This window comes from Muntiacus reevesi, chromosome 1, assembly GCF_963930625.1.
Source record: "Muntiacus reevesi chromosome 1, mMunRee1.1, whole genome shotgun sequence".
In the NCBI taxonomy this organism is placed as follows: Eukaryota; Metazoa; Chordata; class Mammalia; order Artiodactyla; family Cervidae; genus Muntiacus; species Muntiacus reevesi.
This window is the reverse complement of record NC_089249.1, coordinates 11,580,107-11,593,833: the sequence shown is the minus strand read 5'-3', so window position 1 is coordinate 11,593,833 and position 13,727 is coordinate 11,580,107. Positions and strand designations below refer to the sequence as shown.

General features: G+C 34.0%; 1 protein-coding gene across 2 annotated transcripts in view; it reads right to left on the bottom strand.

Moving 5' to 3' along the window:
- Positions 1-13,727, bottom strand: part of CHPT1 (choline phosphotransferase 1) — a 28,741-nt gene that overhangs the window by 503 nt on the left and 14,511 nt on the right. The window contains exons 4-8 of one of the 2 annotated variants that reach the window (XR_010663433.1): positions 10,596-10,680; positions 7,678-7,809; positions 5,721-5,879; positions 4,916-5,041; positions 1,915-2,114 (exon numbers count right to left, since the gene is read on the bottom strand). Coding sequence is in view for 1 of the 2 variants with exons in the window: in XM_065937785.1 (XP_065793857.1) it covers positions 2,004-2,114; positions 4,916-5,041; positions 5,721-5,879; positions 7,678-7,809; positions 10,596-10,680 (613 nt within the window). In the remaining variant the exon portion in view is untranslated. The remainder of the gene's footprint in view (positions 1-1,914; positions 2,115-4,915; positions 5,042-5,720; positions 5,880-7,677; positions 7,810-10,595; positions 10,681-13,727) is intronic. The other variant, XM_065937785.1, reaches the window with a different exon arrangement.

Below are 13,727 nucleotides of genomic sequence, written 5' to 3'. Positions count from 1 at the left end.
TCTTATTTAAGGAAAAAAACACACAATCTATTATACGTACATCCTTTCATGCATATTCATGAAGTTATACTGCCAATTCTAATGAAATAAGATTTCAAAAAATACATTCTATTGACTTATAAAACTTACTAAAAACAACTTAAGTTTCCCTTCTGGAATAAATTAAACTGCTAAAATCCATTTAAAAAAACAAACAAGATAAATAAATACTGTTTTAAGGCATGGATTTGTGAATGTCACTTCTACAATGACATCAAAATGCCATTTAACTGGGCTCAATCCATAATTAAATGACACATGCCCTTAGTAAGGATTAAGAGCATTTCATTAACATACCTAATTACTTATGGTTTAAGTACATCACATCTCTTTTTAACTATAAATTACATAGAATATTTTGTTTTCCAGTTTCAATATTCAGTTATATGGAAGTTTTTACATTCATTTCCAAACTGTTAATTTTTATACCTGGTATTTTTAAATGTGCACTTTTTAAACACAGAAAAACATACTGAACACTTAATAAATATTGTTTCAGCAAAAACAAATTTGAAATATTTGGGTTAAACTTACCATTTTTTGCTGAAAATACTTTCCCTGAGTCATTCAAAACAAAAAATATGCCCAACAGAAGTAGAGAAGAGTGACTTTGTCTTGTTTTTTCATATTTTAAATTCTAATTTCTGTCTCATAATCCACCTTTATTTTAGGTTTTCCAAATTTTAAAAAACAAACATACTGATTCTCTTCTTCTGTGATCAATTATATTGGAAGAAATTAGTCCTCCATCATTAACAAATATTTGACATTAGGGACAGTTTACTTCCTAAATTTTTGCATTTTGTAAAGGATTTCCCTTTTAAGCCAAAGTACATGTTGGAATATAAATTTTAAGTACTATTCAAATCAAGCTGTTCTTACTGAATTTACCAGTTGTTTTAGAAGCAAAATAAGTATTCCAGAGTATTTTCCTTGTACTTAAGTAACATATTTCAAGGAATATCAACTTTCACTCTTTTTACAATATGCCTTTTTCTTGCTTAAAATATAGTACATATTCATTATTTCTTTTTTAAAGAAATGTTTTCAACACATGGCTTATGGTCTACAGAACTGTTAGATAAAAATTACAAACAGGTAAGATGAGAATTGAGGATCTGGGTTACCAAAGAACCATTTGACAGTTCTATTATTCATAATGAGCAATAGAAACACTTTGAGAGTGGAAAGATAAGAATCAATATATAATGTACTTAGTGACTGAATAAAAGATACTTATTTTATCCCCATTTTATCTCAAATGAGTGAAAGTATACTTGAAGTAGCTTTAGCTGATATTCTAAAGGAAAGATACTTTTGTCATGGTTTCATAAATTACTGGTTTTCTTACATGTCAGTTGTGCTTAGGCTACTGTTTTTATTTTTCACAAATGGAAATGTTTAATATCCACTTTTTTGTGACAGTGAAACTTAGAATATCAAGGAATAACTGGCTGTCACTGTAAAGATGCTTATAACATTTGACTCAATAATTACATTATAAGTCTATGCACTTATACAATATTATGAACTCATTTATCAATTTTTAGCAATCAAAGTAAGCATCTCCCTTAAGATGGCTAAAATCCTTTGTCCTGAATTTTTATGTAATCCTTTGGCAGAGAAAACCCCAACTTCTGATGAGGATTTCTGAGACAGAAAGATTGCTCTTTAGAACTGTAGTGTTTCACTTTCTTAGAAAATTGAAATTTCTTTCTTTGGTTTTGTTTAGAATTAATTTATAGGTTGTATTACTCCGATAATACCTTGATAAAAAATGTTGATAGTGAGGGCTTTGCAACTCAGACAGACACAATGGATCTATAGGACTTAATGTTTATATTAAAATATAACCTTATTTGATAATATACTAGCCTCCTGCAAAGGGGGATTTCCTTTATTCATAGGTTCCCCTAACTGCTTCTCCTCTTTTCCTTGGGATATTAGTCAATATGCTTGTGAACCTGTTCAGGTGCTTGATGACATGAAGTCTTGAAGATACTTAGATGAAGGTGTCTTGAAATTTGCAGGCACAAAGCACTAAAGTACCTCATCATATCGAGTGAAGAAATGACCTTTAGAAGCAAAAAAGAAAATATAAAATGGATTATGGTCTATCTTTTCTGAAGAAGCAGCTATTTTTTTCTGTCGTCCACCCCCTAATCTCAAACCTTAGCCAAAAATTCTTCATCAAAAATACTACATTTTATAGTTTGTATTTGGGCCTCACTGTAGTCCTCTGAGATATACAGGGTATTTCACAGATTCAGAAACAGCTCAGAGTGATAAAAGGTCTAAACTAATTATAAAAGCTGAAAAGCAACAGAACTCAAGTCTTCTGGCTCCACATTCTTTCAGTTTTCTGCTGTGCAACAAAGCCACCAATTTCTACTAGAAGGGGCTGTCAGTCATTAGAATTGAAATCACTCCATCATATACTTTTATTCCTTATTCCTGTGAAAGTAGTTGTAAGAAAGTAAAGGCCTGGAAGAGACACCATAGTTGAGGGAAGGCATACAAAAATTGTGTTCTTTACAAAACTAAGGAGGAAGGCACACTACTTAAGAACTTTCTCAGAGGCTGGGGGCAAATGCTTCCTCTCATAGAAAGGAGCCTCGTGGTTCTGTTGGTAGAAAATTCTCACTGATAATAGAAAAATATTTACTTGAAAAATTCCATCTGGCTTTTCTCTCTCTGAAGCAAGAACCTTTTTTCTAAGGATGCCAAAGGGCACAATATGTTGGTTTTGGTCCACTCGGTGTTTTTTTTTTGTTTGCCTGTTCTTAATTGTGGTTAACAAAGTGTTTTAAAGAAAAACTGAATTTAACTTCCTTACCATAATCTCCACCACTGATGTAAAACTAGGCCAACTCACTCATTACAAGTTAGGTGCTTGAATTTTTAACACCTGATATTTTAATTACACTCATTCTATTTGGTAATACATTTAAGTTGACCGAAAGAAACCCTACATTGAATTTTCAGATACTTTGAAAAACCACCCCCTATTTCTTAAATTTAGATTGTTTTGTAGCAATAATATTTATAGTGGATAGTAATTTAAAAGAGATCATGCTGACTTTCAAACATTTTTTAGAATATTGCCTGAGAACCTTTCAAGAATTAAGATTTATCTCACCACCATTTGAAGAATGGAAGACTTCTGAATAGATATTAATTTACTCCAAAAAAGTATAATACTATAAAACCTAGAATAAAGAATGATCACATGTACCCCATTGGTCCATGCACAGAACAGATAGGTTTTAAAAAACACCTATCTCTAGTAAATAGTATGAGATCATTCAAATTATCAAAAGGTTCAATGTTTCTTCTAGCTCACTTTAATATTAATTTTTGTATATCTCTAACAATTTTGTGAAGTCTAGTGAGGTCTGGAGGTAGGAAAAAATGAGGCAAAATTGTCCAGAAATAGCACTAATTGAAGCCTAGCCATTAATGTCTCAGTAAAATTTTTTAAAAAGTTAATATTGCCTCCTTTATTTACTTGTGATTAAAATGTTAGAAACAATGATTTTCTTTTCCTTAGATGGCTAAAGCTTCTTTCTTATGCGCCATAATTTTATATTTTGTAATTTTTGAATAGAAATTATATATTATCTATATCACTTTTTAAGCAGGATGCAAGCTATGATAATTGAATCTGCTTGATAAGAATCATCATTATTAATATAAATTTTGCACTATTCTCAAGGGCCATACATATATATATGGTTGCTTGCTTCTAGCACAAATGGTCCTGGAATCCCGTACTTAGTTGTACTATCTGTTCTGTCTCCTCAGTATTAGCTGACATTTCTTGATGCCGTAGTGCCCTCTGCTAACACCAATTCCATTTAATTTGCCTGTTATCTGCTGTAAGTTCAAAGTAATTCTAATAACCTGGATTAAATAAGACACTAATTCATGTTTGTAACCCTTTGCTAGAGAGTGAAGTGATTTTTGACATTTTTGTACTGGTTTCTTTTTTTGTTTTTTACTTTTATTTGCATTTATTTTTTGTGGCAATTATTCCCAGGCCATAAGTTTTTGTTTCTTCAGTTTCTTCTGGGATATCTTTTTCTCCTGTGCAGCCTCCTCTTCTGGTCTAGGAACAATCTGTTCTTTTTCAGTAAGAATCATCTCAATGTGGCAGGGAGAGCTCATGTAGGGATTGATCCAACCGTGAGCTCTTATAAGTCCTGCACTGCATCTTGGGGACTTTGTTCACCTGGATGTGCTCAATGAACAGAGAATCTATGTCTAAGCCCTTAAATTCAGCATTATTACTCTGCATTTTTGAGCATGTGCAGTAAAAATTCAGCACTCTTTTTGGGACTGACCCTGCATCCAGCCCCACTGTTTGGCCTGTACACAGCTACCAACTCCACCGTTGTAAGGACAGAATGGCCCACGCTGCTTCTTTAAAGTGACATCTGTCAGATACTTGGTGGCTTTTCGGATATGCATAGCCTTTATGGCCTGGGCAGTTTCACGAGTGTTCTTAAAGTGAACACGAAGATTTTAACCTCTTGATCTGCATGATATTGTGGGGTTTTCTGGGTTGAGTGAATAGTGTACCATTTTTAGAGGTCACCTCAGGCCACTTGTACTGTTTTCTGGTACTATTTTTTTTTAAGGCACAGAGTTTTATTTTTAAGGATTTACATTGTTGGAGCTGTATCTCCATATATATGTGGGCCACATTCAAACACAATATAAAATGAACTTTAAAGAAATAATTTTAAATGTTCAAAAATGCTTAATAGATTAGAAAGCTAAGGCTACCTAATACCTCACTGAAATGACTCTTAAGCATAGTATTATCTGACATTTGTTAAAAACAAATAAGAAATCTTAGCAAAAAGGTACTTACCATTGCTATCCAAAGAACAATATATTCGTCTACAAAATTATTAAAGTACTGGTCTAAAAATAAAAGACCTGGGCCAATAAAGACAGTGTCTTGAAGATACAGTTCACTTTTGGTCATGTGAGCTATCTATAAAAAAGTAAACAAAATAATTTCACTATTAAATTTTAAATGTTTTATTTTTAGGATAGAAATAACTAAATCTTTAATTTACTGTTAAGATAAGGATAAAAGGGCCATTTGGGTTTCCCTCATAGCTCAGTCAGTAAAGAATCTGCCTGCAATGCAGGAGACCTGGGTTTGATTCCTGGGTCTGAAAGATTCCCTGGAGAAGGGAATGGCTACCCACTCCAGGATTCTTGCCTGGGAAATTTCACAGACAGAGGGGAGCCTGGCGGGCTACAGTCCACGGTATCAACAAGGGTAGGACACAACCTAGAACTAAACCACCACCACCACCACCAAAGAGACCATTTAATCTCACATTTGATATGAGAATACTGAATTGCAAATCTCTCAAATTCAGGACTAGGTAGTTTGTTAAAGCTTCCAACTTAAATTCCTTGATATCAGAAGGTTATAACTGATAGTCGTCGTTAAAACAAACAATTAAGAGAACTTACACTAAGGAGTCTTGTCTCTCTGAATAAAACATTCATTTACAGTATTACTTGGAGCACAAATAGCTAACTATTTATTGTGATAACACCACAAAAAACCTACCCATTATATGAAAGTTTCCAGTTTTGTGTTTGAGAAACAAATACATTATTTATACCATAAATCATAAATTAAAAGAATTTCTTACCACCAATTTCTGTGAGACTTTAGCAAAGACACATCCAAACATTAGGGTATAAAGACAAGGATGCTTTTCAAACAAATTAGTTGCTGACTTTTTATAAATCATTATTGCCAGTATAATAATTATTCCTATGTGGAGTCCAGGTGATAAGACACTGGTACCCTAAGGGATAAAGCAGAAAATCAGCACCACATTTTAACAATGCATTTATTACAATGCAAATATTTTCTGAGCATCTACTTTGTGTTAGGAACTAGAGAGGTAGAGAAGAGTGTTGATAGTATATGACTTAAAGGAGTATACAGACCTTAGCTGTGTTTTTCAAACTTCTACAGAACCCTACCAAGGGTTACAAAGAGGTAATACAGTGCTACAGATGTTTCATTCCAATTTGATATGAATATACACTTTAAGCTAATAATCACTAAAAAATGACATCATTTATCTTGTACTAAATTTTACCATGTTAAAGACCATCAACAGTCCAGTTGCCAAGTTAACATATTTCTGTGAGATACTGAAATAAAACTTAACCTGCCACTTTTACACAATATCTTATTCATTGATTAGGAGGAATTTAATTCTAGTCTCTATACCAACATCCCACCCTGCCCTGCTTTTTACATTTAGACCGCAAGTGCCCTCTTATGTAGCACTGTATGACTGAACCCATTATATTTTTATCTATATGAATCGGGATTCTGTCAGGATTGCTTATTCTGAACAAGATACTGTAATAAATTTGATATTAAGGCTTACTAATTACATAACCATCAATTTAAATGTATCTATTAAAACTGCCTTATTCTTGTATATTAAGTTTATATGTAATGTTAGAACTTACACTAATATAAATATTTTAAAGTCATGTCAACAAAACACTATACAGTAATGTTATAAATATTTATGCTACTAAAATGCTGCTTTAAAATTATTTATTTTGGCTGTGCTGGGCTCTTTGCTGCTGTGTGGGCTTTTCTCCAGTTGCGGGGAGTGGGGGCTCCTCTCCAGCTGTGGGATACAGGCTTCTCCTCGTGGTGGCTCCTCCCGTTGCACAGCTGGGCTCTAGAGCGTGGGCTTCAGTAGTTGTAGCTCATAAAGATCCATAATATATGAATTATGTGGGTTCCTTTCAAATTGTTTTAAGAGCCAGTATATGTCATTTAAGAGAATGAGGTTTTTTTTTTTTTAAGTAAAAATGCTATATTTCAGGGTTTTACTCCTCTTATTTATTAGGTCTGGCTTCAAATGACTTTGATTTTTCTCAAAGTCAAACCCATCCTTACAGGACAGAAATTCTGAACTACAGCAAATTAAAGAGAATGAACTATAGCTTAAAGGCATTCCAGCAATGTTTTGATAGAAGATGGCATCACTGGAATAAGTTCATAATGTTCAACTACCTTGAAGATGACATGTTTTTTATTTATTTATTTATTTTTTTGATGACATGTTTTTAAAAAACATAGATATTATATTTGTTTAAAAACTGAGCAGAATTCTTTCTGCCTCTTTTCTGTGCAAAAGTATTGAAGGAGTTTTTAAAAAAACAAATATGAATAAGTACAGAAGAATTATAGATGAGCAAAGTGTAAATAACACAACAAATACAAGGTGTACCCACTCAAGAACTGAGGCTGAAGTTTTTACCTTTTAAAATATTAGGGTAGTTTTAAAAATATATTTCAGTGATGAAATTTCAATAAAATTTACTTCATGTGTAATAAATTGGCCTATGTGTGAAACCATGACTTTGGACTGCTTTCCTGACATTCAATCAGGAACTCATTCCTTCCTCCTCCTCTCCTATATCAGTGCCAGGCACAACAAGGAAGAAAACAAATGGCACCTTTTAATTATGTCAATAATGAAACAGCAGATGTATAGTATCTCTATAGCTGGGTGTTAAGAAAATTTATCATAAAATTAATAATGAATGATGATGAAATTAATGTCTTACTGCTATAGTGGATCCATTCTTGCCAACACCACCATGGAGGATAACATGGAAATAATTTGAACAGGAATATATTGCTCCACCTACTACTCCAAGAACTGGTAAGATCTTCAATTTTATTTCTAGGATGGGTATCTTTAGGGTAGAGGAAAGAAACACTTCATTAAGAAAACAAAATTTATTTTCCTATTAAACAGTAAAGAAACATTACAATAGGACCCTATATAATAAGCTACCCATTTTCTTATAATCAAACCTTAACCTCTGGAATGTAACCTGAAGTGTTCATTTTTCTTCTAATGGTTTTATCTCTTAAATGAATGCACCAAATTTAGCTAAGTCTTCTTAAATAACTGTGATGAAGTATTTCATCTCACAAGCCTTCATCTGACTTAAAGGAAACATGAAAAAAGATGTTCACTTGACTCTAGTACCTCTAAAAGGCAGCATCTCAGGAGTCAGACACTGTGACCTGTGATCTGTATCACGAATGTGACAAATATCACAATGTGTGTGCATGCAAAAATTCTGTGTAGTTAACACCCAGGATTAAATCTCTGTAGCAATATATATTTACCTGTTGGTCAATTGCTGTTCAAGAAAACTTCCAAAGGCAGCAAAGGATTTAAAAAACAGTAACAATGAATTGCCAAAAGCTATAGGCTATTGTGTTTTGAAAATATACTTTGAAATACTGTACCAAAATTTGTGAAAACTACAGGTTAACAATTCAATTTAGAAAATCTATATCTAAAACAAGTATTCTTATTGATCAGTATAAATAGGTATGCTTTCTTCCTATGGTATTGCCAAAATACTGAATGAAATGATTTTAAGATTAAATTCTTCCACAGAATAACTAAATCAGAATTCCAAACTAAAACAACCACATCTGATAATGACCGGAGTTGCCTAACTGCCTCTAAGCCCACATTTACCTTCTGATGGGTACTGGCAGAGCCACTACCGTGAAAGACACATCTACGTATTTTAGAGGCCTATGTAGCACATCCTTGATTCTATTATTTATCCTTACATGATAAGAAGGAATGTGAACATCACAGAGAATGTTCCACTACTTAAAAATATGCTCAGAGTCTATTTCTGAGCCTAGTAATATGAATTACAATGGGCAATTCTGAAACTAAATGCCACAGAGAAATTTCTTACAGTTTTAAAAAATAGATATAAGTTTTACAGAAATTTTAGGTTCAAAGCAACTGTACGGGAAGTACACAGAGTCCCCATTACTCCCTGCCCTCACACATGCTTCCCTGGTATCAGCATCCTCCACCAGGGCGATACAATCCATGTGTTACAATCCATGAACTGACTCTGACGTCATTATCACTTATAATCACCCTAGTTTATATTATGGTTTGCTCTTGGTGTCACATAATATGTGATAATGCATAATGTATAAATGACAAATGTATAAGGACAGGTGGACAGGTATCCACCGTTACAGTATCACACAGAATGGGTTCACATCCCTTAAAATCCTTTTTTCATTCATCCTTCCTTAACCCCATAACCTCTGGCAATAGCAGATCTTTTCAGTGTTTCCATCATTTTGCCTTTTCTAAAGTATCATATAATTGGGGTCATACAACATGGAGCCTTTTCAGACTAGATTCTTTCACTAAATAATATGCATTTAGGTTTCCTCCATGAATCTTCATGGTTTGATAGCTCCTTCTTTTTAGCACTATTTGAATAATATTCCATTGCCTAGATGCACCATAGTTAATCCATTTATCCAGTGAAAGACTTGCTTCCAAGTTCTGGTAATTATGAATAAAGCTGCAATAAATATCCATAATCAGGTTTTTGTATAGATATAATTTTTTTCTGGCTATGCCATGTGGCTTGTGGAATGGCTTGTGGAATCTTAGTTCCCTGCCCAGGATTGAGCCCTGGCCCACAGCAGTGAAAGTACTGAATCCTAACCACTGAACCACCAGGGAATTCCCTGCATAGACATAATTTTTAATGTATTTGGGTAAATACTAAAGAGCATAGTCACTAGATCCTACGGTAAGAGTATGTTTAGCTTCGTATTTCTTACTATTTGTATTACCAGGGGTATATTGCTTTGTGATTAAAAACAGAGTCTGGAATTAGTCTGCTTAATTTCTAGCTCCAGTACTTACTAGCTACATGTCCTTATACAAATTACTTAATCATTTTAAGACTTATTAATAAATCAGAATAATGACAGTATCTACTTCATAGAATTGTTCTGGGGGTCAGATGAAAAGAGTGACAGTAAAATATTTAAGAACATAGTAAGTGTTGAATAAGCAGTAGTTGTTGACAGCTGATATTATCCTTATTATTCTTCTTAACTCTATGGGCATGAAGTTTTGAATCAGCCAATAGTGTAAACTTAGGTAGCAGTGAGAAAATAATTTGTTTCTTCATAAATTTCCTTCCTGTGGAAAGCATGAATTTGTAACAGTAGCCTCCTTGAGAGTCAACTTTTATCTAAATACTGAAGTCTTCAACCAAGCAGAAAATAAAAAACATTCAACATGAGAAACTTCACGCATAGTAAATTATAAAAAATACAAATTAGCAACTTTCCTAATGTTGAGGGGCAAGTTTCAAACATAAAGTGTTTGACTGAATTTACTTTTTATAAATTTATTTTATGAAATAAATTTTGGCCTGAAAAGGTAGTTCAACTAGCAAGTCTAATTGTGTATTTGGGAAATGGAGTCGTTTTCTTTCATGTGGTAGTATAGTCATGCTGTAATAAGGTATATAGAATAATAAAATTATAAAATGAAGAAAAAAGGTTAAGAAATGGAATGAGTATTAAATATAGCTCTAAGGATATCTGAAGAAAATTAACAATACAATATTTTCCCCAAATGTTTAAAAAGTACTTAAATATAAATTTAAACACTTAGATTTACCAGATAGTCCCACATTGTTGCTCCTCCAAATGTAGACAACACAAAGATGATCACTAAACCTATTTGAATTTCAGTTACATCCACTCTAGAGGAAAGATAAAGAAGAGAGGTTTGTAAATCAAATTCCGGAATATGAAGGTTCATGGACCATATATTGAAATCAAAGATGTAAAAATCTCCACAGGCTTAGTTTATTTTTATCTTTAGTTCCATCACTGAATTATCAGTTAACTACACTGTTAAGTGAAAAAGCCTACAGGAACAACAATGTGCTCACATATAGGTAAAAAACTTGTATAGCATATATACAATTGCTAGTAACAGTTACCGCTGAGATTACAGAAGGCTTTTATCTTCTATTTTATATACTTCTACAAAGTTTGAATTTTTAATAACAATCATGTATTACTCTTATAATCAGGAAAAATTAATAGTAACATAAAAACAACCAGATGATTTAAGGCAAATTTATAAACACTCTCAAGTCAATTTCATTAAAAAGTAGGGAAAATTCCAATAGTTCTCCTCATCATGTTACTAATAGTCCTTATAATTTTTGGTCTCCACAGACATTTCCCCTATATATAAACACACTCGTCAAAGTGTTAGCCACTCAGTTCTGTCTGACTCTTGCGACCCTATAAACTGTAGCCTGCCAGGCTCTTCTGGCCATGGAATTCTCCAGGCAAGAATACTGGAGTGGGTAGCCATTCCTGTCTCCAAGGGATCTTCCCGACCCAGGGATTGAACCCAGGTCTCCTGCACTGCAGGCAATTCTTTACTGTCTGAGCCAACAGGGAAGCCCTAAACATACTTAAACTTCTTTTAAAAACCCACTAAACCAAGCAACATCAGTCCCTACTCTGCATTCTCTGAAGCTACCAATTCCTCTCTCTTTTGCTCCATAAACAGGCCAGCAAGTAGTCCACAGCTGTAATTTCCTCTTCTCTTCATACTGCTGCATAATCCACCATAGTCAAGTTTTTGGCCCCATTCCATTAAAATTGTTTAAGGTAAACAGTGACTTTCAATTTGTTGAACGTAAGGGATTCATTTTGGTTACTATCTCATGTAACTCCTCAATAGTTAAATTGCTCATCACACCCTTTTTCTTGAAAAGCTTTGCTGTTTTTATGCCATGTTCTCTTGTGATTCTCCTGCCTTTCTAGAAGATCTTCCCAGGCTCCTTCCTCCACATCTTAAAAGGTACTGTTTCCAGAATTCCTCTTTTCTCTTTTTAGATTCTCTGAATATTACATCTATACTTAAGACTATCATCTATATGCCAATGACCTCTAAATCATTTCTCCAAATCCATATATTTTTTTCTGAGCTTCAGATTTTATGTGTCTACCTCCTTTGCATCTCCTCTTAAATGCCGTGCTAGAGGAATACTTACTGTGCTGCAAATACAAGAAATGTAGGGATTAGATGATAAAATAGATCCAGATATGGAAGAAAAGACTTCTCAGCTGAGTTATTTTGAGGGCATTTAGAGGGAAAAGGTGACTGGAACATTAATGCACAAATAAAAGGAAAATGTAATGACATTGCAGTATTTGTAAGATTAGTGATAGGCCAATCAAGGCCTCCAGACTGCATGGGGAAACAGTCAAGTTAGTTCAAAAAGGTAAACTAAGTAATATAATGTATGGTATTTTGTGAAGAAAAAAAGAGGAAAAGTACTGACATTTACTGAGCATCTATTATGAGTCTTATGGGCTATATATACATTATACCTGTTTTTTGGGAAAGAGAAAGTGAAGTGATTTTTCCACACTTGTATTGAAAACGGCTGGATACTGCTATAGAGAAATGACATCAGAGTCAACATTCTTTCCCCTACACCTATGATTTATTATCAGAATTTTATACTCTTTTTCAAGTAACAGTGAAGAATTCCATTAAGTTAATCCATAATTTTTCCAGGGTATGACTAGTGACCAGAAGCAACTAGGAAAGCTGACAGAAATTACAGGACAAACTTTCAGTGAACTAAAGGACATATACAGGGATTGAGCTAGGAACCTTGGTTTCACATATGCATCATTCATACCACAGAAAGTGCCATTCTTCCTCTTTTAAGAATAAACTATATAAATGACTGATTTTTTTGGAAATTTATTATTGTTTATTGACAGATTTTTCAGGACATCCATCCTAGCCAACTGACAGTTGATACTGACTGACTTTGTAAGTATTTACAGAAGCTTGGCTGATGTCCCACACATAGATCCTTCTTATAGTGTTAAGCTGGACCATCCATGTGTATCCTACTCAATGCTCAATGATGCATTTACTTTGATAAAGTGAAACCATACAGAGGAGGGTCTGTGCCATAGACAGTAAGTATTTCACATGGTTGAAACCCTGGGCAGTGCAGGATCTCCTCCAGTCCCTCACATGTCTGGGGCTCAACCACAGCAACCACTTCCCTAATGTTCTGAGTACTTCCTTTCCTTATCCTCCTGCCTACAATGCTTTTTCCTCAATCTGTCTGCCACATCCCACCCACAAGTGACTCATCTTTCTATGTCCAATTCTAGGCACACATTAAGCTCTCAGTCAACAGTAAATGAGTATAAAGTATACAACTAGGCCAGGAATGTAAAATAATTCATTTCAGAAAGATTTTAATGAAGTTAAAAGTCAAAGAGGTAAAGTCTAAGTCATTAAATAACTGCTGCTACTGAACAACAGTCTTAAGAGTGTGGGGTCTGGAGAGTTGAGTTTAGCCCTGCTTCCACACTTCTTTAGCAGTATAAGGAAGTTACAGAACTTCTCCGCCTCACTGGTACAGTGGCAGCAATACCCTTAACTGGGTTAAAGTGAGGAACACATGAGAAAAGGCATGTACAGCACTGAAAACACCGCCAGAACCAGGCAAGTGCTCAACAGCTGACAGCTGTGACTATTCTGTAATTGAAAGTCAACGTGAAAAACTGCCAATGGCTTTCACTCTGCTAAATGATCCATTGTTTTGAGCTTCTCCTTTCATTTATCATTATCAGAAGTTTTTTTTTTTTTTTTCCGAGCTACTGCTTCAAAGGGCTGCAGGAAAATATCTGAAGGCAGGGGAAGCCAAAGTTGAGAATGAGCCAAAGGGAGACGGCTACTAAAGGGTTAGGCAAA